Source organism: Ambystoma mexicanum, chromosome 12 (assembly GCF_040938575.1).
Source record: "Ambystoma mexicanum isolate Mex_15411 chromosome 12, UKY_AmexF1_1, whole genome shotgun sequence".
Taxonomy (NCBI): domain Eukaryota; kingdom Metazoa; phylum Chordata; class Amphibia; order Caudata; family Ambystomatidae; genus Ambystoma; species Ambystoma mexicanum.
Window position 1 is genome coordinate 681895256 of NC_090936.1, and position 24998 is coordinate 681920253.

Sequence of the window (24998 nt, forward strand, 5' to 3'; positions counted from 1 at the left end):
GGATCTGAATGGAGTCCAGGAACTCCTCAATCTGAGTGTCTTCCCCGGCATATTCTGACGAATATAGTTGTTCATAGTAGCGTCGGAAAGCCGCTCCTATGACTGGGGTGCTATGGTCTAGTGAGCCCTGTTCGTTTCTGATCGCCCTCACCATTCTGCTTCGCTGGACCTCTCTGAGTTTCCAGGCCAGGATTTTATCGGCTCTATCCCCCTTCTCATAGTATTTTTGTTTTACTAGCTGGAGGTTGCGCTCAGTTTTATGCAACAAGAGATCTTTCAATTGAAATTTGTAATTTTCTAGGGCCGTGATCTGTTCCATAGCCAAGGGTGCCTCCGGGGGGCCTCCCGGCTGGATCTGTGCGATCTTTTCCCTAAGGGATTTTTCTTGGGCCTCCCTTTCCCTTTTTTTCTGAGCCCCCATTCTTATGAGAACCCCGCGTAAGGTTGCCTTGAAGGCGTCCCACAGCACGTGCGCACCCACCTCGCCATTGTCGTTCAGCTTAAAGTATTCCACAATGGCGTCCTGCACTTCCTGCACCAGGACGTCGTCCTTCAGCAGGGAGTCGTTGCACTTCCATCGCCCTTTTCTGCCACCTCGCCATTCCCCTATAATGGTGGTACGGACCAGGTCATGGTCGGACCAGGGGACCGGGTCAACCTCATAGCCAGAGACATATGGGCGCAGGGACTCGTCTACCAGGATGTAGTCTATACGGGAGTATGATGTGTGGATTGCAGAATAGTATGTGAAGGAGGGGTGTTCTGCCCTAGGGGTCGGGATGGTGTCCACTAGGCCCAGCTCTGTGTTCGCCCTTTGGAAGGAGCGGGCCATCATTTCGTCTGCAGCCCTGGTGGGTTGGGATTCCAAGCGTTTCCTATCAATTTTCGGGTCCAGGACCATGTTAAAGTCCCCCCCCCACCACCATTAGCCCGCGTACGAATAGTTTCAGTCTGTCCTTCACTCCCTCCCTCTAGTTGTGACAGTCTATCCTCGACTTTGTCCACTCTGCGGTCCATGTTTTCCATTTTTTGGGCGATGTCTGCCCGCATGTCCCTGATCTCCTGCAAGACCGAGGCAAAGCCCTTTTCCATGGTGAGGGTGGGCAGGGGTGGGGTCTCGGAATGAGACATGCCGGCCCGTTGGTCTGGGTCGCTGTTCTCCCTGCTGGTGCCTTGGTAGCGGTACTCCTGGAGGGTATGGCGCCAACTCATTCGGTCCTCCTGCTTCTCCCCTCCGCTGATGCGTCCCTAGGGGCAAGGGACAGAGCCCGGTCGGGGAACGCGCTCTCTCACCTTCTGGTGTGGCCCTCTGTGGGGGGCCTCTCGTGGGCGGGCACTCGCCCCACCGACCTCCGGTGGGGGCCTCACACCCCCTCCCCCCCTTGTGTCCTCTGTCTTTGGTGGCAGTTCTTAGGGTGGGGGGGAGCGGCTATGGTCGTCCAATCTCGGTTTGTTGGGGGGCTCTCAGGCGCGACTCCTTCAGCGAGAGCCCCCAGGCGGGCACTCGCCCTGGGGTTGAGCCCAGGGGCCTCCACCTAAGAAAGTGATGGGCTCGAGGGTACTCTCCTCCAAAAGATTTGTGTCCCCTCCAGGGCTGGGGGCGTTTCCCCCCGCGTCTTCCTGACCTTTTTTTTTTTTTTTTTCCCCACTTCACTTTTCTTAATTTTTCTTTTTTTTTTTTTTTTTTTGGGGGGCTCGCGAGGGGGGGGCGGGGCCGACTCGCCCCTCCGAGCCCACCGATGCGTCCCGCAGCTGGTCCCCCGGGGTCCTTCAGGGTTGCGTGGGGGCTGGGATGGGCTACCCCCACCTACCTCGGCGCCGAGTTCGGGGGCGCGGGCAGGCCGCCTCTCCCTACGCGGGTCGCGGCCCGCGTTTCTCCCAGCTCCTCAGCGGGGGACTTCCCCTCCGCGACGGCTCCTCGGCAGGGTGCTATGGGGGTGTCGCCGGCGGGTCTTCTGCCGGGGCGCCGGCGCGCTCCGTGTTCGGGGGGGGTGAGGGGATCGCGCGCGCCTCCGAAATACAGGCCGCCGCTTCCCCTCTCGATGGATGCGATGCTGCCTGGAGCTCCCCGGGGCTCCTCCCCTCGGGCCGCGGAGCTCGTTCTCGGGCCCCCGGGGGTCCCCAGATGCCGCTCCTTCGCCTCGGGGGGCACCCGAGGTTCACGGGCCCCGTGAGCCGTAGATCTCTCGTGGGGGGGTCGCGGGGGGGGCTCAATCCCTCTTCGTGTCCCAGTTACGGCGGGAGCGGCGTGTTCAGGCTGCCATTGCCTGTGCGCCCCCTGGTGGCCTCGCATTTGCTGTTCTTTCATCAGAAATACAACAAAGTTATGCACTGCTTGAAAAACTGCCCTGTGTTTACTTTATTCCATCTGAATGCCAAAAAGTTAGGCAATACATCAGAAAGCAGCATTATCTGACTGTTCATTCCCGTGAGGGGCAAGGATTTCACATTGCAGCCGACACAGGCTTTGTTTTCCCTTTCATGTGAATGGCAGCACATTCAAACACTGCAAATGAAAGAAAACAACTTAGTTTGTTCTTTTCTCCTGTGTCAAATCAAAGAACCCTTTGCAGAGGGTCTCCTCTCCGTGTCTATGGATCAATTACGAATGTAAACTTATTTAAGAAGGACAAATTAAAAGTATCCTATGATTTACAGCACCACATCTCTAACAAATACGCTTGTACACGTGTGAAAGAGGAAAAAGGAAAAAAATGTCTTTTAAAAACCACTGTGAAAAGGATAGGTTTTCTTGCACAGAATTGTCAGTGAATATGTTGGGGTGGGGGTCTGACAAAGCCATGTATATTATGTTTTTCGCCCACAAGACTTCAATCAACTTGTCAGAGACTCAGAATAACCATGAACACCAGTTCTGGGCTCAATTGGAAGCCTGGCCTTCCCTTGGAAGTCACACTTGGGTGATAATTACAGGTTCTGCCAGACTAAAAGGCAGCCCTAGCAGAAAGACAAAGAATGCAAGATTGGCTAGTGCTTGACCCAGAAGTGCGAGTTCCTTGTTGCACCCACTCCGAGGGACAAACTGACAAACTTCAAAGGGGCAATCAAGATCTTTTGTTGCAGGCTAAGCCAGGGGGAGACATTTGGCTGTGGGGGTTGAAGCACCACCCCATAGGTGCCAGATCATCCAAATTGAGATTAAAATAGTGATTCCTTTTAGGCATTTTTCCTCGCACTCAGAATAAGGAAAAATGTTGTTTTATGCTATTTTTCCATGCAATTTCCAGGAGGATGCTAAGAGTCCAAGTACATTTTCTTACAACTTTGTGGACTGAAATTGCCAGTAAAGACTCGTTTCTGGCTGATTTTAAAATGGGACAACCATGATAATTGGTGGGAAGATGGAGATGTACAGTATGGACATGTTGAATTATTTGCAGAATTGTAACTGGTATGCATTTCATGAAAAGGACAAAAATCTGCCAAAGGGCTATGCTACCTCCCACAGGGTTGGTGATCGGAAGACATCTATCTACTTCTTATGGTGGTGGCTAACTCAGTTTTACTAAAAAGTTGGCCAAGAGAACAAAGAACTGTCATAAATGCCAAACAGACTGATGATGTTCTCTCCCCTTGAACCATTGATGCCAGGGGGTGGAGGGAAGAATGGTAGGCTGTCCTATCCCAGGTTAGGATTAATTATAGGGTACTTCCCCCAGATTGTAAAATAAATTATGTCATTTGGGCTATATAAGGGTGGACTGGACTAGACACAAGGATCAGATCCACACACACACAAGAATCTGGGGAGACAGGAGAAAGAGGAGGCGGCAGCTGATCCCATCCAAGAGAGTGCAGATACCAGACCCTTGCCTAGATGATCCCATCCAAGTCAGTGCAGAGACCAGACCTTTGCTTAGCTGTCCAGGGAGTCCTGAGATGCAGCCTGGCTGTCCAGAATCCCATCCAGGAGAGCGCAGGTACCAGACCGCTTGCCTAGCTTTCCTGAGGGTCCTGATATGCTGCTGAATTTCTATAATCCCACACCAAGGCTTACTTTGTAAGTAGCAAACAACCCCAGTCCCAAATTGCATACCCCTCTCTTTGTAACATCAATCCCATAGAAAATCCCATACGAAATCCCTTTAAAATCCCATTGAAAGTCCCAAATTGCCAGTATAATTCTTTCACCTTTCCATAGAAGAATCTGTATTAGCCTGTGTATGATACTGCATTCCTTTGATACATTTCTCAGTTGTCTGTATAAGTCCTTAGTCTCATTTTGAAGTAAATCAATTAATTCCCCAAATAAGGAAATTCATGGTGCAATCTCGCCAAATCCTTGTGTCCAGTGTCTTTCTTTAATAACTATAGCCTTTAAAATATAGTCAATACAATTGGTCATTGTCACTGAAAACCGAATTTGCCCGTGTCTTGTGTGCCTTACCCCACAAATTCCAATTTGCATCTGTCCCATTGAAAAACCCAAACCATAGTCCCATTGAGAGAAATCTCTTTCTGTTAGAATCCTATCTGTTATGTGCCTCTTTTCCTATCTGTGAAACCAATTTCCGATTTTGACAGCTAAGCCCTTTCCTTAGCTCCCTGTCATCACAAATACTGTGTAAAGCGAATTTCCATTTTGCTGTGTGTGCTTTTCTTTTTATTTACTTTCTTCCCCAAAATCGATTTCACGCTGCCCTGGTGTGCTGATTAGTAGTCCATAAGCTTTCCTATTTCCTTAAGTGTAGCAACACAAATTTCTTTTCTAGCTGTGCTACCGCGGTTATGAGTTGCTGTGCGAGTAATCAAGCAAAATCCGAGTCTGCCGTTTTGCTCTAAAATCAGGTTTTCATTTTCTTTTCTGACTTTCCATCTTGGGGTGGTGGGTCGCATTCTAAATTCGATTATTCTCTCATTATCCTTACTCCTTTCCACTGCCTTCCATCCAAAGGGAATTAAGTTAGCTGATGTTTGGGATGAGTGTTGCAGGGGGAGTGCTTAACTTTAGTTCTCTCACATGCTTTAAAATGATTTTTTCCTGTTTGCCATTAAAGATTCATGCAAACTGTGTAGGATTTCTGAACCAATTGTTCTGTAGGTAGCATTGCACTGTGTTACCACAACACAAGTCGCTGCTGTAAAATTGTATTTTGAATATTTTTCCTTTTTCCATTGAATCATAAATTAAATAAATATCGTATTGATACACACTGGCCTGGTTCCTAGTCCATTGTGACATGGGGGGTTTGTAAAAGGTAGGTGCGAGACTGGTTGGGGCCTACTGAAAACGAATCTGTGGTTTATTAAAGATAAAAAGTGTTTTTATTGTGCGCCACATTCTTTGTCAGGGGAAGGAGTCCCTGGCTGGAGTGTGCCATGTTATAAAACCGTGACATCATGCAGCGTTCAGTCACCAACTCATGAGGAGTTAGATGGTAATCTAAAGTAGGCTGATTTCTCAGGGCATACAAGGCAAGGGGCAGGCAATGTAGCCATCCCTTTTTCAAGTAATTTTAACTTGGCTATGCGCTCCTTTAACAATCTGTTTAATCTCTAACAGATGCCATTCTCCATGTGATAAGTGGAGGAAAACATGTGTTTTATACCTAATAGAAGAACTATCTGCTCAAACAACTCATTTACAAAATGCGGTCCATTGTCAGACCGCAAAACCTCACACCCCCCCACCCTCCAGGGGAACACCATGGGCACAAGAAACTTGGCAGCGCACAGGGAATCGGGGTGTGTGCATGTGCCTGCCTTTATCCATCTAGAAAAAGCACATACAGTGACCGGCATATATCTGTAGCTGTTGCATATCTGTAGCATATCTGCATAATCTATATGTAGATGCTGAAATGGGCCATGGATCTAGGGATTGCTCCTCACTGTTTGCAAGGTATGCCCTGCAGTAAATTCCTGGCACACTATGCAATTCACAAGGAACAGTGCCACATGCCCCAGTAGATCGAGTGAGAACCACTCTTCTGCAATTTTTGCAGCTAGACTGTCTCAAGTCGTGTGTGCTAGGTACTGAAGCTGCTCCAGCGCCAATCTCAATAATGCTAGAGGCATAAATGGCTTTCCAGTCCTACCTCTGAATTGCCCCAGTGAGGGATAACGAACACCACTGCTTTCTCCATAAATCCTTTTCTTCTTGTGGAGCAAGTGTATCTTAATTAACTGGACAATAGACAGCATGTTAAAGCCCTCCTTTGCTAACATGCATCATCCTGTCATTCGTTTAACGTCTTTTTTTTTTTAAACTGCATGTGGGTGGATAATAGGCTGCATTTTTGGTCTCTACATCTGCGGCTTCGTTTCCGCTGGAAATTGAGACTATTCATACAGAATGCGAGGAGCAATTCACGACTGCTAGGGTCAATGGGAGACTCAATGGGCCACATTACGACTTTGGAGGTAGACATGGCGCTATTAGCGCCATGGCTACCTCCAAAATCGTGTCCGGGTCTGGGTTCCCTGAATGGGGAATTACCAGGCCATTCCGACTTTGGAAGGCCCAGTATTTCCTCTTTCAGGGAACCCGGGCCTTCCCCATTCCCATTTGAGCCCCCATATGGCTCAATGGGAATGGGGAGGGAGCTAACAACGGGCCAGTCAATTACGGGCCCGTTGTTAGCTCCCTGGTTTCCTCGCAGGACCCGCTATAGACGCCTGGAAAAACCAGACGTCCACAGCGGGTCCCGTGCGGGGACCTCGTAATAGTGCAGAGTGGTTTTATCGCCACCGGCACCATTACCAGTGCCGTTAAACCCATTCTGCACTACTCGTAATGAGGCCCAATGCATCTATAAGCCTATCCAATAGGGCCACATGTTGCACCGGAATGCCGTTTGTGCGGAGGAAGCCCCTCCTTTTCCAGCGTGACAATCCTTCATGTACTGCTGATGTCACATAGACAGAGTCAGAGTACACCGTCACTTCCTCATCCTCAAAGCTCTGCAGTGCTTTGATGAGTGCCACTAGTTCTGCAGCCTGTGCCAAATAATTCAAAGACAACCCTATGCTTGCTACTTCCTCGAATTTACCTTCGCTATTCACTTTTACTACTGCTGTGCCAGTATGCTTTTTCCCAGGTGTTTGGTCAATTTTTGAAGAACATCAATAAAAACAACTTCCCGCTCCCAAGGGCATTTTCTCTAGCTTGGGGAATATCATCATAACAGTCAGTGTACGTTGTGCAACTATGTACATAATCATCCTCTCCTACTGGTTCTTCAAGAAACATTGCTGGATTCACTGTCTTACATCTAACAATTTGAATTTTTGGGTTGGAAATAATTACCACATACCCCGATGCTCTTTTTGTGGTCAATGTACTTTTAGGTTTCTCTACAAATACTGTTATAGGGCACCCCATCTTTATAGCTTTTTCAATTGTGAATGCAGCAGTAGCTAGAGATTGCTCACAGGGATAGTGTCCCTGTATTACTGTATCTAAAATCCCACTGTTATACGCCAATGGTTTATGTCCATGTCCTAATGTATTCCTCTGTGTAAGAACTGCTGTCATGTCCTTTTGAATGGGAGAATAAATACAATTCTTCATTGTAATCTGGGATTCCCAACACAGGAGCTGTACTGATTGCCTTTTTTAATTCTAAAAAACCCTTAAGCCATCTCATCTGTCCATGTTATTGTGCTCTTATCTACCTGTGCTTCTTTGAGTCCTTTGAAAAGTGGTCAAATGAGCGTACTGTAATCGAAATCCCAACACCTGCAATAATTGCATAATCCTAGAAACTGTTGCATTTCCCTCACTGTTTTAGGTACTGCGGTTTTCATAATTGCTTCTGCTCTTTCAGGTGTTGCTTTTCTCCCTTTGTGAGAGGTTAACTGACCTATGTACATGACAATATTGTCATTTCTCCTTGTTTACCGTATATCCTTTCTCTGAGAGTATGGTCACGAGTTTACCTGAGTCTTCTCTGCACTGTTCCTCTGTCACATTACGCACCTAATTGCCATCCACATACTGAATTTGTTTGTTTGTTTGTTTATTTATTTATAATGAGCACCTCACCCGTAGGTATCTAGGTGCAGTACAAGATGATGCAAATACTTTGTCACACAGGCAAAAAGCAACCGTACACTAAAATATCTTAGTTACACGGTGTGAGAGACGGGCCTCAACGACCGGTGGGGGGTGTCTGTACTTCCGCTCCCTATATGGTGGAGGAGAGGCACAGGAGACCCCAGCCAAGATTCTCTATTCGGTAGCAATGGTCGAGCAATCAAGGGCTAGCTTCTCAGGAGGTGATGCAGGCTGGTTCTTAAGTACAGTGTATCCCTCAAGCCCCCACAAAGGAATATCCACACTCTGTATTGGTTAGAACACAGTCTTTATATAATCAATATTCAAGGTTATGTACATTTATCATGATAACTCACTTTGTACTCCGGCAAAATCTACAATGGCAAATATATACAATCCTAAAGTGGTACCACCCTAGATCTCATTACAGTGCATTAACAATACTGTACAATGTCACACAGACCAATAGAGGGAAACCAGCAATAGAGAGAGGAGAGAAAATAAGATGGTTGAGCAATAGGCAGAATACTGGCCCCTACCACTAGGCACAGTTCGGTGTGGAGATCCCCCCACCTGGGCAACCTGTAAATAAAGATATAGCACCAGCCCAGTCCATATATTGCTCTGCAAGTCTTATTCTCTCCTATAATGTTTTTACCCCCCCGATGTACCTGGTGGAGTCGAGCTCCTCGAAGAGGCGTCGACAAACGTCGAGGAACTCGCTGTTCGGCGACGGGGAATCGACGGCCCTTCTTGAATGCCTTCCCTTTCAAGCGGGAGGCACGGGGCGTCGAACGTCCGTCGACAAACGAGGTAGAACGATGTCGATGAGGCGGCAGCTTCGTCCGAGCGGTGCTCGTCGGCGTCGGAGCGTCGGCGTCCTGCAAGGCGGAGGTGTGCGGGGCACCTCGATGACAATAGTTCTAAACCGCAAAGATTGTAGAGACGGAGGCCCAGCAAGGGCGTCGAGTTGTCCGAGTCTTTGATGTCGTCGGGTGGCAGGAAACCCACCGGCAGGTTTCTCCTCGGCGTGTTGGTCGTCCTCGACTTTCTCCGGCAGGATAAGCGGTCGACGATGCGCTCGAGAGAGTCCTTCGATTGAATGTTCTTAAGCAAAGGAGCGGACGGCTCCAGTCGTCGGCGGCACGGCGTCAAGTGGTTCCCACGGCTGGGCAACACAACTTCGACGGGCCTCCAGCGGTTACACAAACTTGCGAACCCTGGTCGACGGCAATGGACTTCGACGGCGTCGATGTCCGGGTGCTTCACCTCGATCTCCTCAGCGGTCCCGTCTCGGGTCGACAGCCTTTCGAGGGTCTGTCTTCCAGGGCGCTTCGGCGAAGATGGAGCGGTGCTCGATGGTCCCTCGGAGCACGGGAAGAGGGCGCCTTACCAGGTCCTCTCTCGGGTCAGCCCTCGACGAGTTCGTCAGCCTTCGGATCGGTCGAAGCAAATGCCACAGCAAGTCTTCTTCTTCCAGCTGGACGTCGAGGATCAGCAGTTCCAGTTACTCGTAGAGTGGAGACTCAGCTCCCTGGCTGCTTTAGGAGCACAATGGTCGCTTCTCAACCAAAGGTCCCTTCTGAACACTTTCCAGTGGTGAGAGGTCCCCAGATATACTATCCTCTCTCTCATCCACGCTGCTGGCACACACTCAGCAGCCAATCATACTGCAGGGCATTCATGCAGTCAGTCAGCCAATCAGGCACACAGTGCATTCAGGCCACACTCCTCCCTTCCAGACACTCACAACAAGAAATGTGGATTGGGACAAGTACCCAGCCATTCAACACTACACACTGCATTCAGGCCAGTTTCGGGCAGGGCTGTCTCAGTCTTTGTCTCTCATGCCAGAAACCAGACAACCACAACAAGAAGTGTATATTGGTCACACACTCCATTCACCCAGGTCCCATCCACAGGAGGTACCCACAACATACAGTCACTGGGAAGGCTCCAGTCAGTCTAGCTGGGCCTTCACAACAATACCATACATGGAACTTCCACCCAACAGCCAGTCAGGGGGAAGGGACAGAGACAGGGCTTCCCAGGACTTTGGGAAAACAAGATAACAGGCAATAGAAAGCAAGAGGCCACAGGGGCCATCTTGTTTCCTATCAGGAATCAACAGATCCCAATGGCAGGGCCAGGGTATCCCAAAATGGAGGACACCCGGAGCACCTGTCAAATTCAGCACGGAGCTGCCACCAGCCCATACCCTGCTCTGGGGCCACCCACAGGTGCCCAAAAACATACACTAGGGGCACAGGGTTGTACCCTACCATGGGTGCCATAAAGGTATCCCATGGGTCTGTTCACCAAACCATAAGAGAGAGCTGCACTGCCAGGAGTCCCACATGGACTCCGGGGCAGAAAACATAACAGATCACACGGTAAAAACAGGAATAGGACAAGGATTCAGAGGCCCTGTCCCTCAGATGCATTTCCAGCATCACAGTCGCCCGCCCCCAGACTGAGGTGGAGGTGTCTAATCTCCCACGGGATAGACACCCTCATCCAGACGGTCAACATACCTTCTGGAAAGGCCATCTGCATTATCGTGACTCTTCCCTGGTCTGTGCTCTATGGTGAAGTCTAGCCCTTGCAGGCTAATGGACCACCTGAGCAATTTCGGGTTCTCACCCTTCATCTGCATAAGCCACTTCAGGGGCTTATGATCTGTTTGGACCTTGAAGGTAGACCCCGTAAGGTAGGGGCTAAAACGCCTAAGGCTCCAAACTATGCTAAAACACTCCTTTTCAACAGTAGCCCACCTAAGTTCTCTCCCCTTGAGTTGTCTACTGATGAATATGATAGGGTGTTCTCTCCCTTTGTCATCTAACTGGGACAAGACAGCTCCAATTCCGGTGTCGCAGGCATCCGTCTGGAGGATAAAGGGTCGGCTGTAGTCAGGCGCACACAACACAGGTGCCCTACACAGACTTTCTTTCAAGCCATCAAAGGCCCTCTGACAGTCTTCGGTCCAATTAACCTTCCTAGGCTGCTTGGGTGACGTTAGAGCTGTCAGGGGGGCAGCTATGGTCCCATAGTCTGCCATGAAATTGCGATAGTACCCAGTGAGGCCCAAAAAGGCTCTCACCTGGGTTTGAGTAGTGGGAGTCTCCCAGTTCTGTACATCCTGTACTTTACTGGAGAGAGGTTGGATTTGACCCCCTCCTACCTCATGACCAAGATAGGTAACTTTCCCCTGAGCTATCTGGCACTTGGTGGCCTTGATAGTGAGGTTAGCCCTTTTCAAGGCCTGCAACACCTTATCCAGATGTGTCAAATGCTCTTGCCAGGTGGAACTGTAGATGGCAATGTCGTCTAAGTAAGCCACACAAAAGGCTTCCAGCCCACTGAGCGCATGGTTGACCAATCTCTGGAAGGTGGCAGGGGCATTCTTCAACCCAAAAGGCATGACCCTAAACTGGTAGAGTCCCTCAGGTGTTGAGAAGGCCGTCTTTTCCTTGGCATGGTCCGTCAGAGCTATTTGCCAATAGCCTGAGGTAAGGTCAAAGGTGCTCACAAACTTGGCAGCACCGATGGTGTCCACGAGCTCATCAGCCCGGGGCAATGGGTGCGCGTCAGTTTTGGTGACGGCATTGACTCCTCGGTAGTCCACACAGAACCTCCAATCCTTGGTACCCGCCTGGGAACTTGCCTTGGGGACAAGGACCACTGGACTGGACCAGGGACTGGTTGAGGGTTCAATAACACCCAGATCCAACATCTTGGCGACCTCAGCCTGGATGTGGTTTTTGACGGTATCTGACATACGGTAGCACCTGCTTTTGACAGGCACACTGTCACCAGTGTCAATTTCATGCTTACACCACGGTGTAAGGCCTGGCTTCAGTGAAAACAGAGAGGCATACTGTTGGAGCAAAGCCCTACAGGCCCTCTGTTGCTCTGTTGTCAAATCTGGAGAGAGATGTACTCCCTCCACTGAGCCATCCTGAGGGTTGCTATGCAGCAAATCAGGAAGGGGCTCACTCTCATCCTCTTCTTGCCCGGAAGCTAGCAAGAGACATGAGACTTCTTCTCGCCGGTGGAAAGACTTGAGCCTGTTGACATGGAATATCTGAGGGGCTACCCCAGGGGCTCCCATGTCAACCAGATAATTGACTTCGCCCATCTTGGAGATGATCCTAAAGTGTCCAGTCCACTTGTCTGCCAAAGCTCTAGGCTTGGTAGGCTCCATCACAAGGATTTCCTGTCCCGGAGTCCAATCCACTTGCGAGGCTTTAAGGTCATGCCAGTACTTATTCAATTCCTGGCTGGCCTTGAGATTTGCTGTTGCCTGACCCATCATCTGTGTCATCCTCCGTCTGAGGCCTAACACATAGTCCCCCACTTGCTTGGCGGGACCCGGAGGGGTGGCTTCCAAGCCTTCTCGGATCAAGGCGAGGGGCCCCCTCACGGGATGTCCAAAGAGTAACTCAAAGGGGCTGAAACCAACACCCTCTTGAGGTACCTCCCTGTAAGCAAACAGCAGGCATGGCAGGAGGAGATCCCATTTCCTCCTTAGGGGTTCTTCCAAAGCCCCTAGCATGCCCTTGAGAGTTTTATTAAATCTCTCAACCAGACCATTGGTCTGGGGGTGGTAAGAGGTGGAGAACTTGTAGGTTACCCCGCACTCTTTCCACATGGTTTTCATGTAACTAGACATGAAGTTGGATCCTCTGTCAGAGACAACCTCCTTGGGGAATCCAACACGGGTGAAAATGCCCAGGAGAGCCCTGGCAACCACCTTGGCCGTAACAGTCTGAAGGGGTATCGCCTCAGGGTACCTGGTGGCATGATCTACCAGGACCAGGATGAACCGATGTCCACCTGAAGTGGGAGGGTCAAGGGGACCGACGATGTCGATGCCTACCCTCTCAAATGGGGTGCCAACCACTGGCAACGGCTGCAGTGGGGCAATGACACTGCCTCCAGTCTTGCCAGACAACTGACAAGTTGGGCAGGTCCTGCAGTGGGACTCCACCTCTACTCCCATCCGTGGCCAGTAGAAATGGGCAGAGAGCCTCTGCTTAGTCTTCTTGGTCCCAAGATGACCAGCCAAGGGCACCTCATGTGCCAACTGCAGTAGGAAGGGCCTGTAAACCTGGGGTACCACCAACCTCTTGCGGGCACCAGGTTCAGGCTTAGTGGGCTCACTAACAAGGAGCTCACCCTCCCAATAAATCCGGAAATTCCTAGGCACCTCTCCTTGTGCCTGGGCGAGGGCCTGTTTCCTCAGTCCCTCGAGAGAGTGGCACTCTCTCTGTCCCTTACAGAAGTCCGCCCGGGAGGGTCCCCCTTCAGCTAACAAGCATTGAAGGTCGGGATGATCCTCCGGGTTGAGAACCTCTCCCACAGGAGAGTCTTCTGCCTCTTCTCCCAAAGGAGTTGAGTTTGGGTTTTCCACTGGACCCAGCCCGTCCGGAGCATGGATCCCAATGGGTGCTGTCGGAACAGCAGGAAGAGAAGGTGCTCCCTCCACAGAGGTGGCCTTCTTGGTCTTCCTTCTTCTTGCCTTAGGCCTCGCCTTTGGCTCGGGTACCTGACCCACAGCCAGACCCGGTGTCACCTGTGACCTAGTGACTGTAGCAGCAGTCATGGGAAGACCATCTGAGATCAACCCCAACTCTACTAGATCATTCCCTAACAAAATGTTAGCAGGGACATTGTCCTGAACCAGGACAGGAAGCCTCGCTGTCTTGTCGCCAATCATGAGTGTGACTAAGGCTACAGGTGATAATTTGGGAGGCCCACCAGCTAACCTGGTGGTTTGCAGAGGAGCACCTTCATAGTCCTCTGGCCTGAGCAGGGTCCTGTCCACCACTGTCATGCTTGCCCCAGTGTCTCTCAAACCAGTAGAAGGCTGGCCATTCAAGAGGACACTTCTCAAAAACCTATGGGTGTTCTGTGGGATAGTCGCCAGTACTTCCGCATACTGGTCCCAGGCCCCAAGGGACACTAAGGAAATCTCCACCGGGGCACCAAATGTGATCCCGGCAGAGGAGGGGAGGACAGTGGCCTCCACCTCAGACACGGGGTAAGGGTAGGTCAGGCTGACAGCCTGTACTCCAAGTGCCTTACCTTTACACTTGGGGTCACCCCTTTTGTGATCCAGAGCCCCACAGTCCCAACAAGCGCCAGGAGTGCGGGGTACGGTACTGGAACCACTGGGAGCCTGCTTAGTAGCAGGTGGACCACTACTCTTATTTCCACCCCCAGATGACTTATCCCCACTAGATTTTTGGGTCTTAGGAGAGGAAGGTTTTGGTTTACCCGACTGTGATTGCTTGGGGGACTCCTCAGCTTTCTGAGAGGCCCCCTTCTCTTTGTCCTTGTCCTTCCCACTGGAGTCCTTAGGGGACACCCGGTGGGAGACCCACTTGTCAGCCAACCTAGCCAGCTTAAAGGGGTCCAAAATGTTCTGGTCAGCCACATACTGACGCAGCTCTGGTGAACAGGCTTCAGAGAAATGCTCAAAAAACAAGAGGTGGGACAATTCAACAAAAGTCTTAACCTTGTATCCATCGATCCACCCCATCATGTTCATGTGCGCAGCACTCACCCAGTCAACCCAAGACATATTCTCCTTTTTCTTAAAATCCCTGAACCTTCTAAGGTATTGGGTAGGTGTCTTGCCGAACTTGGCAATCAAAGCAGACTTCATACACTCGTACTGACCCCTTTCTTCCACACTCAGCTTCAGAATACAGTCATACCCGGTTTGAGGCACTCTGCTTAACAGACACTTCGCCCAATCTCTTTTATCCACATCATGAATCGCACAAGCCATTTCAAACGCTTCAATCCATTGGAGGATATCCGAACCCTCCACAAATACACCAACCAAATCTTTCATAAACTTGGTGGCTGGGGACCTGACACTCTCACTGGTTCTAGCTGAAGTCTCCACTCTAGCTTTCTCTAGCTGGATCCTCTGACATTCAGTGTCCTGGCTCTTGAGTTCAAGGTCCTTATTTTTGAGTTCAAGGGTTAAAAAAAAGAAAAACGATACAATAAAGTATCTAAAAAAATGTACAAAAGCAGTTTCAGAATTATTCACAGTTAGTTACAAAGGGAGCAAGGCACTTATGGAATGACATATTTAGGTACAAGGGGAGAAGAGAGATATTACATATATACAAGGTGGAGCACTGCACTAGTAAGGGTCATTGTTGATGATAAGCCAGTTCTTCATGTTGTATCTGAAGATAGAGAGGGATTGAATGTTTCTGAAGTTGGGGGGGGGAGAGTTCCAAAGTTGGCCGGGTAGGACAGGGAAGCTGTTGCCTCCTGCTTTTTCGAGTTTATATCTAGGCACTTGTAGGTAGCCCAAGTTGGCTGATCTGGTAAGTCTAGCATAATGTTTCGGGACAAATTCATCAGCGAGGTATTGTGGGGCTGCGTTATTGAGGCATTGGTAAGTAAGGGAAGCGGTTTTAAGTTGAATTTGTTCTTTGATAGAGAGCCAGTTTTGGTCTCTTCTTATGGAGGCGATATGTTGTTTACGGGGAATGCTCAGGGCTGTCATAAGAGCGTTATTCTGTCAGATCTGCAATTATTTTGTTATGTATGTGTTAACCCCAAGATATAGTCCGTTGCAGTAGTCAATTTTTGACAGTAATAGTGCTCTGGCCAAAGTGATACAGCTTTGCGTGTAGAGGAAGGGATTGCAAGCTCTGATAAGCTTGCAGGTGTAGGCACTTGCTGTGGCAATAGCGATAACCTGTATTCTCAAGTTAAGGGAGGAATCTAGGTAAAAACCTAGCATTTTTACTTCACTGGTGACTTTTTTGGTATTGCCATTGATGTTGAATGAGCGGTATTGATCGCCTAATTTGGAAATGTCGATGGGAGTGGCTAGGAGGAGGAGTTCTGTTTTTTCATCATTCAGGCAGAGACCTTGTGTGGCCATCCATGCCTGAATGATGAGGTAAATTATGTTAATCAGGGCTAGATCCTTGGCATAGTCACCTGTCAAAGGGATAAGGATCTGAGTGTCATTGCATTTTTTAATTGGATATTACCCAAGTACATCTAAAGGACTCTGTTAAAAATGGAAAGGGACTCAAGGTACCCCTGGGGGAAACATATATGTTTCAGGTGGATATTTGTATACAAAAATGATGATGGCAAATCTTTTGATTCTTCATGAAAGGGAATCTAAAAGAATGCATTTTTCAAATTGATAAGTGTGAAATATTTAACCGTGGATGGGATGTTACACAATATCGTCGCAAAATTTGGAGCTAAAGGAAACTCAACTTTAAATATATTGTTTAGAGGGCAAAGGACTTGTATACATTTCCATGACCCTCCTTTGATTTTCTCATAGGGTACACAGCGGTGTTACACCACGCGTCTGATGGCATTAATATGCCTTGTTTCATTAAAGCTGAAATGGTTTCAAATGTACCTTAATCCACCTCTCTGGACATGGGGTATTGCTTTGCTCATGGTAAAACAGCTCCTGGTTTTCATTTAATGTTAACTGCACTTATCCCTTTTATTAAACCCACATCATATGGGCTTGTAGTCCATAGGATTTCTGACACTTTCTCTAAGTCTTCGTGAAAGAATGGCAGTCTTCTTTTTTCCAACGCCATTGTCTGCGGTATTTCTACATTCTTTACTTTCATCCAATAGTGATACTTATAAAAAACACTAGTTTATCATCCGAGTAATCCTTCTGATTTATGGCTCGGTCATAAAATACCATCTGTGTATGACTATTCCATGACATATGATCCCAAGAGGCCCAGGCCAGTCTTTTAAATAAACATTTAGCTTAGAAAGGACCTCCAGTGCACAGCAATGCAATAACAACACTGCAACGGATTGATTCAATTAATATGGCAACAAAATGAACTCACTTTATTGTTCATAACTGTTACGCTTTGGTTGAGTTAAAAAGTGAACAGTTTTGTTTTCAGTGAGTGTTCCTCATGTTATGAGGATAAGCACGATATATTCCCAAATGTAATACCTCTGAGGAAGCACAGGGTCTATATTCAAACTTGGATAGATTTTGTGGCGGTAATAATACCCAGATTGTGTACAAGAAATTTTAGGAAAAGATTATACATCACAAATATTACCCCGTAATCTTCTTTCTGTGGCTTGTATATACTTAGAATCACAGGCCATGCATAAGCCTTCATACATTTAAGCAGGTGGATATTTAGCTTCCTGTGTTGCTGCTTGCATTCACTAAAAAGCATGTGCATCTTATTAAAATGTCTGCTACAAAATGCATTTTGAAGGTGCATTGAGATTACCTATTTATGTTTGGGAAACAGAGGTCTATGGACAGTAAACGCTTTTGTGTGAGGGCATGTTTATGGATATGGGCCTTTTTAAAAAAAACAAAAGAAAATGTTGGAGGCTTCATGATACGGGGAAAAAGGATCCATTTTATTACAAAATCCTTCAAGTGACACATCATCTGTGGGTTGGGGTTCAGGACTTCATCAGACATGTTTCACTCTCCTTGGTTTTGCCAAGTACTCTTTGCAGCTTTTTGCATAACTAGTTATGGCTGCTTCAAGTTACAGTTTAGCGGCATGCTGGGAAACCCAGCAAGTGGAGTTAATTTTAGATGAGTCTGTCCTTTTCGGATTTTCTGAAAAGTAACGTTTTGAATCTTTTGTGAAATCTTTCGAATTCTTTATCTGGGTACATTTAAGATGATGCAGAATCCAAAGCAAATAGCATTTTGTGTGTAGAGAACGAACCACAAGATATTTCTAGCTCACTGGTGTGAGAACAAATGAACGTATTTTAGAAAACTGACCATGGGCACCTGATCAGTTTGCAGGGATGGAATAATTTGCCGTTTTAGAACAGTGAATGGCCATTTAGGGCTCTATCTTCTAAGCATAAATCTTTTGGCAAAAGAGTGCCTTGGACAAAAACAACTTTTAGGCCACAGCACCTTGGCTGTAATGTCCAGCCTCTGACCCCTACACCGCTACACCCTCACTGACAAAGGAGATACAGCTCTCCTTGACATTCCCATAGCCTTCCACATTAAGACCACACCATTCTCCTAAACATCCTAACCCACAAGATGAAACTCTCATGCACTGTTTGTGACTGGTTGACCTCCTTGCTCCCTTACAGGACACATTTTGTCTCCATGACCCCTTATACATCCAACTCTACCCTGGTCAAGTATGCAGATTTGCAAGGTCCTGAATGCCATCCCATCAAACATATCTCTTTCCATACATCAAATCTTGACACACCAACTCCTCTGCCATCGCCTGTCAATCCCAATCTTCCTACCCTATCCTGAAAAATGTTATATCTTATGTTTCACCTAATGAACATTTGAACCTTGTTTGGTGCTATGATACCCTCTTGGTAGTGCCAGCGCGGAACACAAAATAAATTAAATGCCCAATTTATTGGCACGATTGGCAGGCTCAAGAAAAAGAAAATCTTAAAGATGACCACCATCGTAGTACCAACTGATTAAGAATAGGTGTCCCCTACACTTCTAAAATAAACAGTGGAAAGCCAGGTGTGACAGAAGAGTTCTAACAAGCAAACTCTGGGCACCTCTCCACGCATTGAGGTAGACATGCAGGCCTGAGACACAGGTGGATGTGGTGGTGAGAATGACCGAAGGACCAAGTGCAGAGTAATGGCGGTACGTAGGGCCAGTCTGGATTGGCTGATAAGCATCCAGTTGTACACTCCATAAACCAGATTACCGAAACAGTTCTCTTGTGAAATAAGTGGAGCAAATGAATGTTGCCCTAGTTTTATAATAGAGAATGGGGCAAAACGATATTGTCCTCAATCCATATCATCTAAAAATGCACTATTGCTAAATGATGCAGACTGATTTGTTTTTCTTTTTCTGTGCTGCTGCCTCACCAAAAAAAGAGCTGTAGTAAACACACTCCTTGTAATGTTAAACTGCAAACATAGTACAAAAAATTCCCTTTTTGCTCTTCTTGATATGACAGATTGGGATAAAACCTGTTTGCTTCATTCCTTATTATTTTAGCAGCAAAACCGGTACTAACAGAATTTGCTAAATATTTAGCACTTTTGCAAATGTTAGGCTGCCCCCTGTGTTAATTATAGCTTTATAGAGCGAAGGAGACCTCATTATTGCAGGATAATGACCCGCATCCAAGTTAAGGCTGATGCCAAGTTGAGGGCCATAAATTGTGAAAGGATCATTGTCCCAAGTGATAATGTGCTCTCCCAAAGTCTAAAAATCTATTAGCACCTAGTGGCTCATTACAAGGTCGGCGGTATTTCAGCAGTAAATCCACCAAATGAAATTACTATTACCACCACTCTGTCCGATGGATTTACAGCAGGATTACAAGTGGTGGTAGGCTGTGTAAAACCCCATTGTCTGTAGTTCATAGGACTACATGTGGATTTCGGCAGAATTACTGCCGGCATGAATTCTACCGGCAGTAAATTTGCCGATTTTGCAAGTTTTTGGCAGCAAGGTGTAGGATTTACCTGCAGCATTTTGCTGGAGGTAAATCCTCCACCTTACCACCAAAATTGTAGCATAGCGAAGCGGTAATGTGGCTGTAATGCAGTGGTAACAAAGTTACCACTGCATTACCACCGTTATTTCACACACTGCCATACTCATAATGAGCCCTGCTAATAGCAATAACTATTTTGGAGATTTTGGTGGTGACGTAAACATGCTAATTTATTTACGTGTAAAGTACACAAAATGAGTCAGTAAATGAAATGTGGTGTAATTGTGTAATATTAAATAACTATCTTGTCTTTAGAAGGTACACATTTTCATTGTAATCTTGGTTGAACTGGAAAAGTGATGTCAAGAGCTTGCTTTAGGTGTAGAATTAAAGTGTACCGTATTTCTTTCACTGTTGAGTTCAAGTAGGTTGGAGTGTCTCATTAAAAGAAATAGTTCTGGGAAATTGCAATGCTGTTTCCTGAATGTAGATATATGCATTGTTGTCTCCCTGACGGCTTCTGAAATCAATTTCTGGCATGCAGTCAATACCAGGGGTTATTAACTGCATTTTGATCATCATTCTGATTGGCTGAGAGGATATCACTAATCAATTCCATGTGCTATTAGTGATTAAATCCCTTTAGACCTATTGTTCAAAATGTGACTTCAACATTCCAATGTTATATTTTATGCGACAACCACATCTACTCAGATAAAAGACACTGACCCATAAGCTTTGGCATGCAATTGACTTCAGTGTGCAAGCAACAGGTTCTGCAAGGGAACAAAACCACTTGGTGATTCAATATATTTCTAATGATGTCATTTTATTCACATGGCAGCATTACATATTCAAAAATACATGTGACATTTTTCTCTATTCAACAGCATATATTCTTTATGCCTTTCCTGTAGATGGGACACATCACTTGGAGGTCTCACCTTTGCCAACCAATTCCTGCAGATAACCACTGCTCTGCCATCAAGCTCAATTTATGGATTTGGTGAACACGAACATCCGAATTTCAAGCACGATTTGAACTTTGTTACATATCCGATGTATTCCAGAGACCAGCCGCCAGAGGTAATCCTTCTTAAAGCATATTCCGCAGTCTGTGCACAATTGAAAATAAAATGAACTGCGTTTTAATGTCTTAACATATTAACATGAATAATATGATGGTTAGTATATTGCATTCAAACAGAAAATGCGATCCCTGGGGCAATGCATGTGTTAGGTGCTGGCTGGGATTCAAATTGTTTGCTGAATCTTGGTGCTTCATTCTGTCAGCCCATGGAGTTTAAAACTGGCCACTTTCAGCAGATATATTAATAGAGTCAAATCAATCTGTAATGCACAGATTCTGGACTTGATTGGCCTGGAGGCGGTAAACATACAGAGCTGGCCACATGCTCTGGGCAATCCCAGCTTCTTAGCTTTATAGCTAAGAGGCATCCCTATTTATTTTGACGTCTTAACAGTGTTTCTTTATAAGGTGATGTGACTATTTTGGCAATAAAAGAAATCAGATAAATGCCCACAATGTACGCTTTGTGTTCTTAGTTACATGGTACTAGGATTAACATTGGTATACCCTGCTGTGCCACGACTGTAATAAGAGTTTTCTTTTTTTGAGGTATCGTTGTACCTCTCGATTTCTTCAAAGCTCGGTTTAACCTTCACTGACTTGCTAAAGACTGAGACCCCTCCACCAGCCTTCCTTCACTATTCTCTATGTGTAATCCGCTACACTGCCTCCACTGCCAAGTGATTATATAATTTTGGATGTTTGTACAGTACTCCTCTTTAGTTTGAAGCTTTTGCATCCAAAGGTAATGTTACCTGTGTAAGTCACCTTGTTTTCCTTTGTTTGTTTTTTCTTGTCCCTGGTGTACGCCCCACTTTATTCACAGCCTCACAAACTGGCACACCACTTGTCCTTCTCTTTGTGCTTTTGTACAGGCATTCTTCAGGGGAATGCCTCCACCATCTTTAAATGTGTTACTGTAAAACATTTCTGATCCAAGTTGACATCCCTGTTCTTCAAATAAACACAAAAGTGTTTTAATGGACATCTGCATTCTTAAACCGTTATAATTTAGCAGCAAATCTCAAGACAACACACTGCACAATCCATTGACGATTCCAATCTTTATGCAAATTATCCAGTGGTCGTTTTTAACGCATGTTATTTTGTTATGTTAATTTTACCGCTCTGTGTTAAATTGGTGTGACAGTGGTGAGCTGAGCTGCAGGGAGCCTCAATTGAGGTGCGGGCAACCCTCAATGTCCCACAGTGGAGATAGGCTCCATAAAATCCTCTCCTTTGGGAATTCCCCCAAGTATGTTTGATAAGTAGACTGTAATATAATTCAGTGTAAGGGCTAAACTCCCCCATGTGTACTGCACCTTATTTTGTCTATGAAGAACTCAGGTTTGTGGTGTGTACCTCCTCTTTAGAGGAATATTTTCCCGTTGCAGGTTGCTCAGCTCCCCTTCCTCTTCAGCATCTCTGTTTGTGTGGCTTCTAGTAGAGCTCATCCCTTGCCTAGGGTATGGAATGTGTGCACCCTTGCCCCGGGTCTGATCCTACCTAAAATATAAAACATGATTACAAGTTATGTTGAAAAAGATAACAATCAGAACATTGCTTTCCTCACATATTTCTCATGCATGCATTCTTCTCATTGATCCCCCTTGTCGTAAAGACACAGTGGTTAATCTTCCTTTAGGATTAGAAAAGTGGCTCAGGGGACTAGGGATGTGTGCCCACTGTATAAAAGGCTAGATGGAGGCAGGATAGCGGGGATCCACAGAGCCCTCCTCAGTACCCAGTTCATCCACTGCTATGATTACTCTGGTAACCTCAGCAAATTATCGAATAACCAGAGCAAGTTCTCCCAAGATCCACCACCTCTCTGCAGGGTGATCACATCCTTATGTAGATTTCCCCAGAATGCAGGCATTAGATCAGCAGGGGGAGAAATTGTGCAGAGGCTTCAACTTCAGTAAAAGGATAGACTGTGTTTTTCCACCCTTACACATTTTTACCGCCTGCCCGCTCAGGGGTTGCGCTCACTGGATGCTACATTTGGTGCACCAACTGCAGAGGTTAAGTAGACGCTGGGGGCTAGGGATGCCCACCAATGCCATGGTGTGCTGTTCAGAGGGATATCATATTCTTTCCCGACTGCCAGACAGGATTAAGCAGGCGTAGGCATCTCACCATGCATTTCTGGACCCATGTTTGAGGCATGAGAACACTGTCACATCCATCACTAAAGGAAAACAATATATTGGTCTGCAACCTTTGGCTCTGTGGATGTTTTGGACTGCAACTCTAATCAGCCCTAATCGGTATTCCCAGTGGTGAGGGATCATGATATTCATAATTCAAAACATCTAGATCTAGCTGATCCGAAAAGGGGATGGATGAGCTTCAACACCTGGGAACCACAAGGAGTAGGTGGGAAATGAGGGCAGGGCCAATCCAAGGACATACATGCAGAGAACGATGGAGGAGAAAAAAAGGACCAAACTGGGTATTATTGTATAATGTCAACCCCTATACAAGCGGCCAGAGAAGGGTATTATATTGTATAGTGATTACATTGATCCCAGAGGACGGAGAAGGAGAGACCTGTGAAATCAGAGAACCACAGGCCTGCTGAGAGCTGTCCCTCAGAAAAGATAAGGCCAAAGCCAAGGAAAAAGTAACGGCACAAGCCTGATGAGGGCTGAGCAAAGTAGAATAAATGTATGTAAGCATTCTGAGGGTTTTACCCCGATGTCTGCCAGTTGTGCAATGCCAGAAAGTATAAAGCTGAACCTGCTCAGACTGGAGGATCTAGCCCAGCAGGGTAACCCTGATCTCGAGGGTGATAATTATGAAGCCAGGCAATGATCCTTCAGGAAAGCTCCCTGACGAGGGATGATGAATGAAGAAATACTTGCTGTTAAGGTCATGTAATACATTGGAAAGGGGGCAGAGGAATTAATTCATGCTGATAGGGTAAACCTTGTCAGTGGGAGATCAGGTGTACTTGCTGGTTGGAGTGTGCTACCTTATCACCAAAAGCCTGGTGATGTGACCCACAGTCAGAGAATGAAAATATCTGTACAAGGAGACATCTAAAACCATAAATGAAATCAAGAATCATCCCGGTTGATATATACTCTTGAGACTGAGTACAATAAGTCAGCTGGGTGATATACCCTTGAGATTTTCAGGATTTTCTTGAACTAATTTGCACAAACACTTCACTTTTTTGATATACCCTTACTCCTGCTTAGTTATCCATCCTGATACTCTGAGAATAGTTATCCTTTTGAGTTACAGATACAGATATGACCACTGAACCATTTAGGCAGTCATCCCCTAACATACCTTGTAGGAACATGGAACCAGAAGGCCAAATCCGGGATCCCAACCTAGAACTTGACCATTAAACCCCAGAATCAGGGGATCCTCTGATACTCTAAGTGAGTCAGACCTCCTCCCTTATCAAATCATATCAGTTTGGCCCGCTGCCTGACCAGCCTGAGTCAGATATCTTACTTTTTTATTGAGCATTTTTCTTTATCACAAAAGGAGATCAAATCCAACACAATCTGTTGAATTTTTTAGTAACAGTGTTGAACTTTATTTTGTTGTCTTTTGTGCTAGATTTTTCCTACATTTTCACATCCAATAGATAGAAAATGGGAGTATTTTGAAGAGCTCCGCTACTACACTTTATCCCCCATTGCCGGCACGAGAATGAGAGTCTAATGATGGCTTGGAGAAAGGAGAGGAAAACACTCACTGCAGTTACATTACACTTGCCACTTTTCCAGAGATACCAGGAGAACCAAACCTTAGACCGTGCTGCAGGAACATCACTTCTGTCTCACTTCAATAAGGGGGAATGGGTGTTTTACACCCTCACCTGCCACTGCACAAGTGATGATAAATGTAAATGATCAAAAAGGAGATCAAAATCAGTGACACCTGTAGAACTTTGAGGTTCTACACTTACGAGGCATAAGGAGTGTAGGGAATATTCAACTGCAGCCCACAAAGCTATAGAATAACCAATGATAATAGTTGATGAATAAGCAGGACACTCAGCATCCCTACAAAAGCACACAGCAGCCTTGGGGTACAGGGAGTGTGACACTCACTGAGCTGCCTCATACAGATCCAAGATAAGAATCCTGAGAAGAAATGTAAGAGACTGAGACCGCTGAGGGCAAGATCTAGGCCAGACTATGGGGACCAGGCTGTGAGAAATTTAAGGGCTTGCTTACAACCATATTCCACATCCAAAGATAACCCAAGCCCAGATTAAGAAATGCATAGCGAATAGTGAACTATAGCTCTGCACCTTGACACTTTGACCTCTTGTGGCTGGTGGGTAACCATATCACAGCCTAACAAAACAGCACAGACTGAGTTGGCAAGAAGTGAGCTGGGGGTTATAACCCTGAATTCAAGGAGCAAACTGGCCACTATATCCTGGAATGAGGAC

General features: G+C 46.6%; 1 protein-coding gene and 1 long non-coding RNA gene across 2 annotated transcripts in view; one reads left to right on the forward strand and one right to left on the reverse strand.

Annotated features, from left to right (window-relative positions):
• The window catches only part of LOC138513998 (lysosomal alpha-glucosidase-like), a 1078298-nt gene that overhangs the window by 322498 nt on the left and 730802 nt on the right, over positions 1 to 24998 (forward strand). The window contains exon 5 of the mRNA XM_069629222.1: positions 20403 to 20571. Within this exon, the coding sequence (XP_069485323.1) occupies positions 20403 to 20571 (169 nt within the window). The remainder of the gene's footprint in view (positions 1 to 20402; positions 20572 to 24998) is intronic.
• LOC138513999 (uncharacterized) overlaps positions 21976 to 24998 on the reverse strand; it is a 46120-nt gene continuing 43097 nt past the window's right edge. Inside the window, exon 3 of the long non-coding RNA XR_011281860.1 lies at positions 21976 to 22081. This is a non-coding gene — a long non-coding RNA (uncharacterized lncRNA). The remainder of the gene's footprint in view (positions 22082 to 24998) is intronic.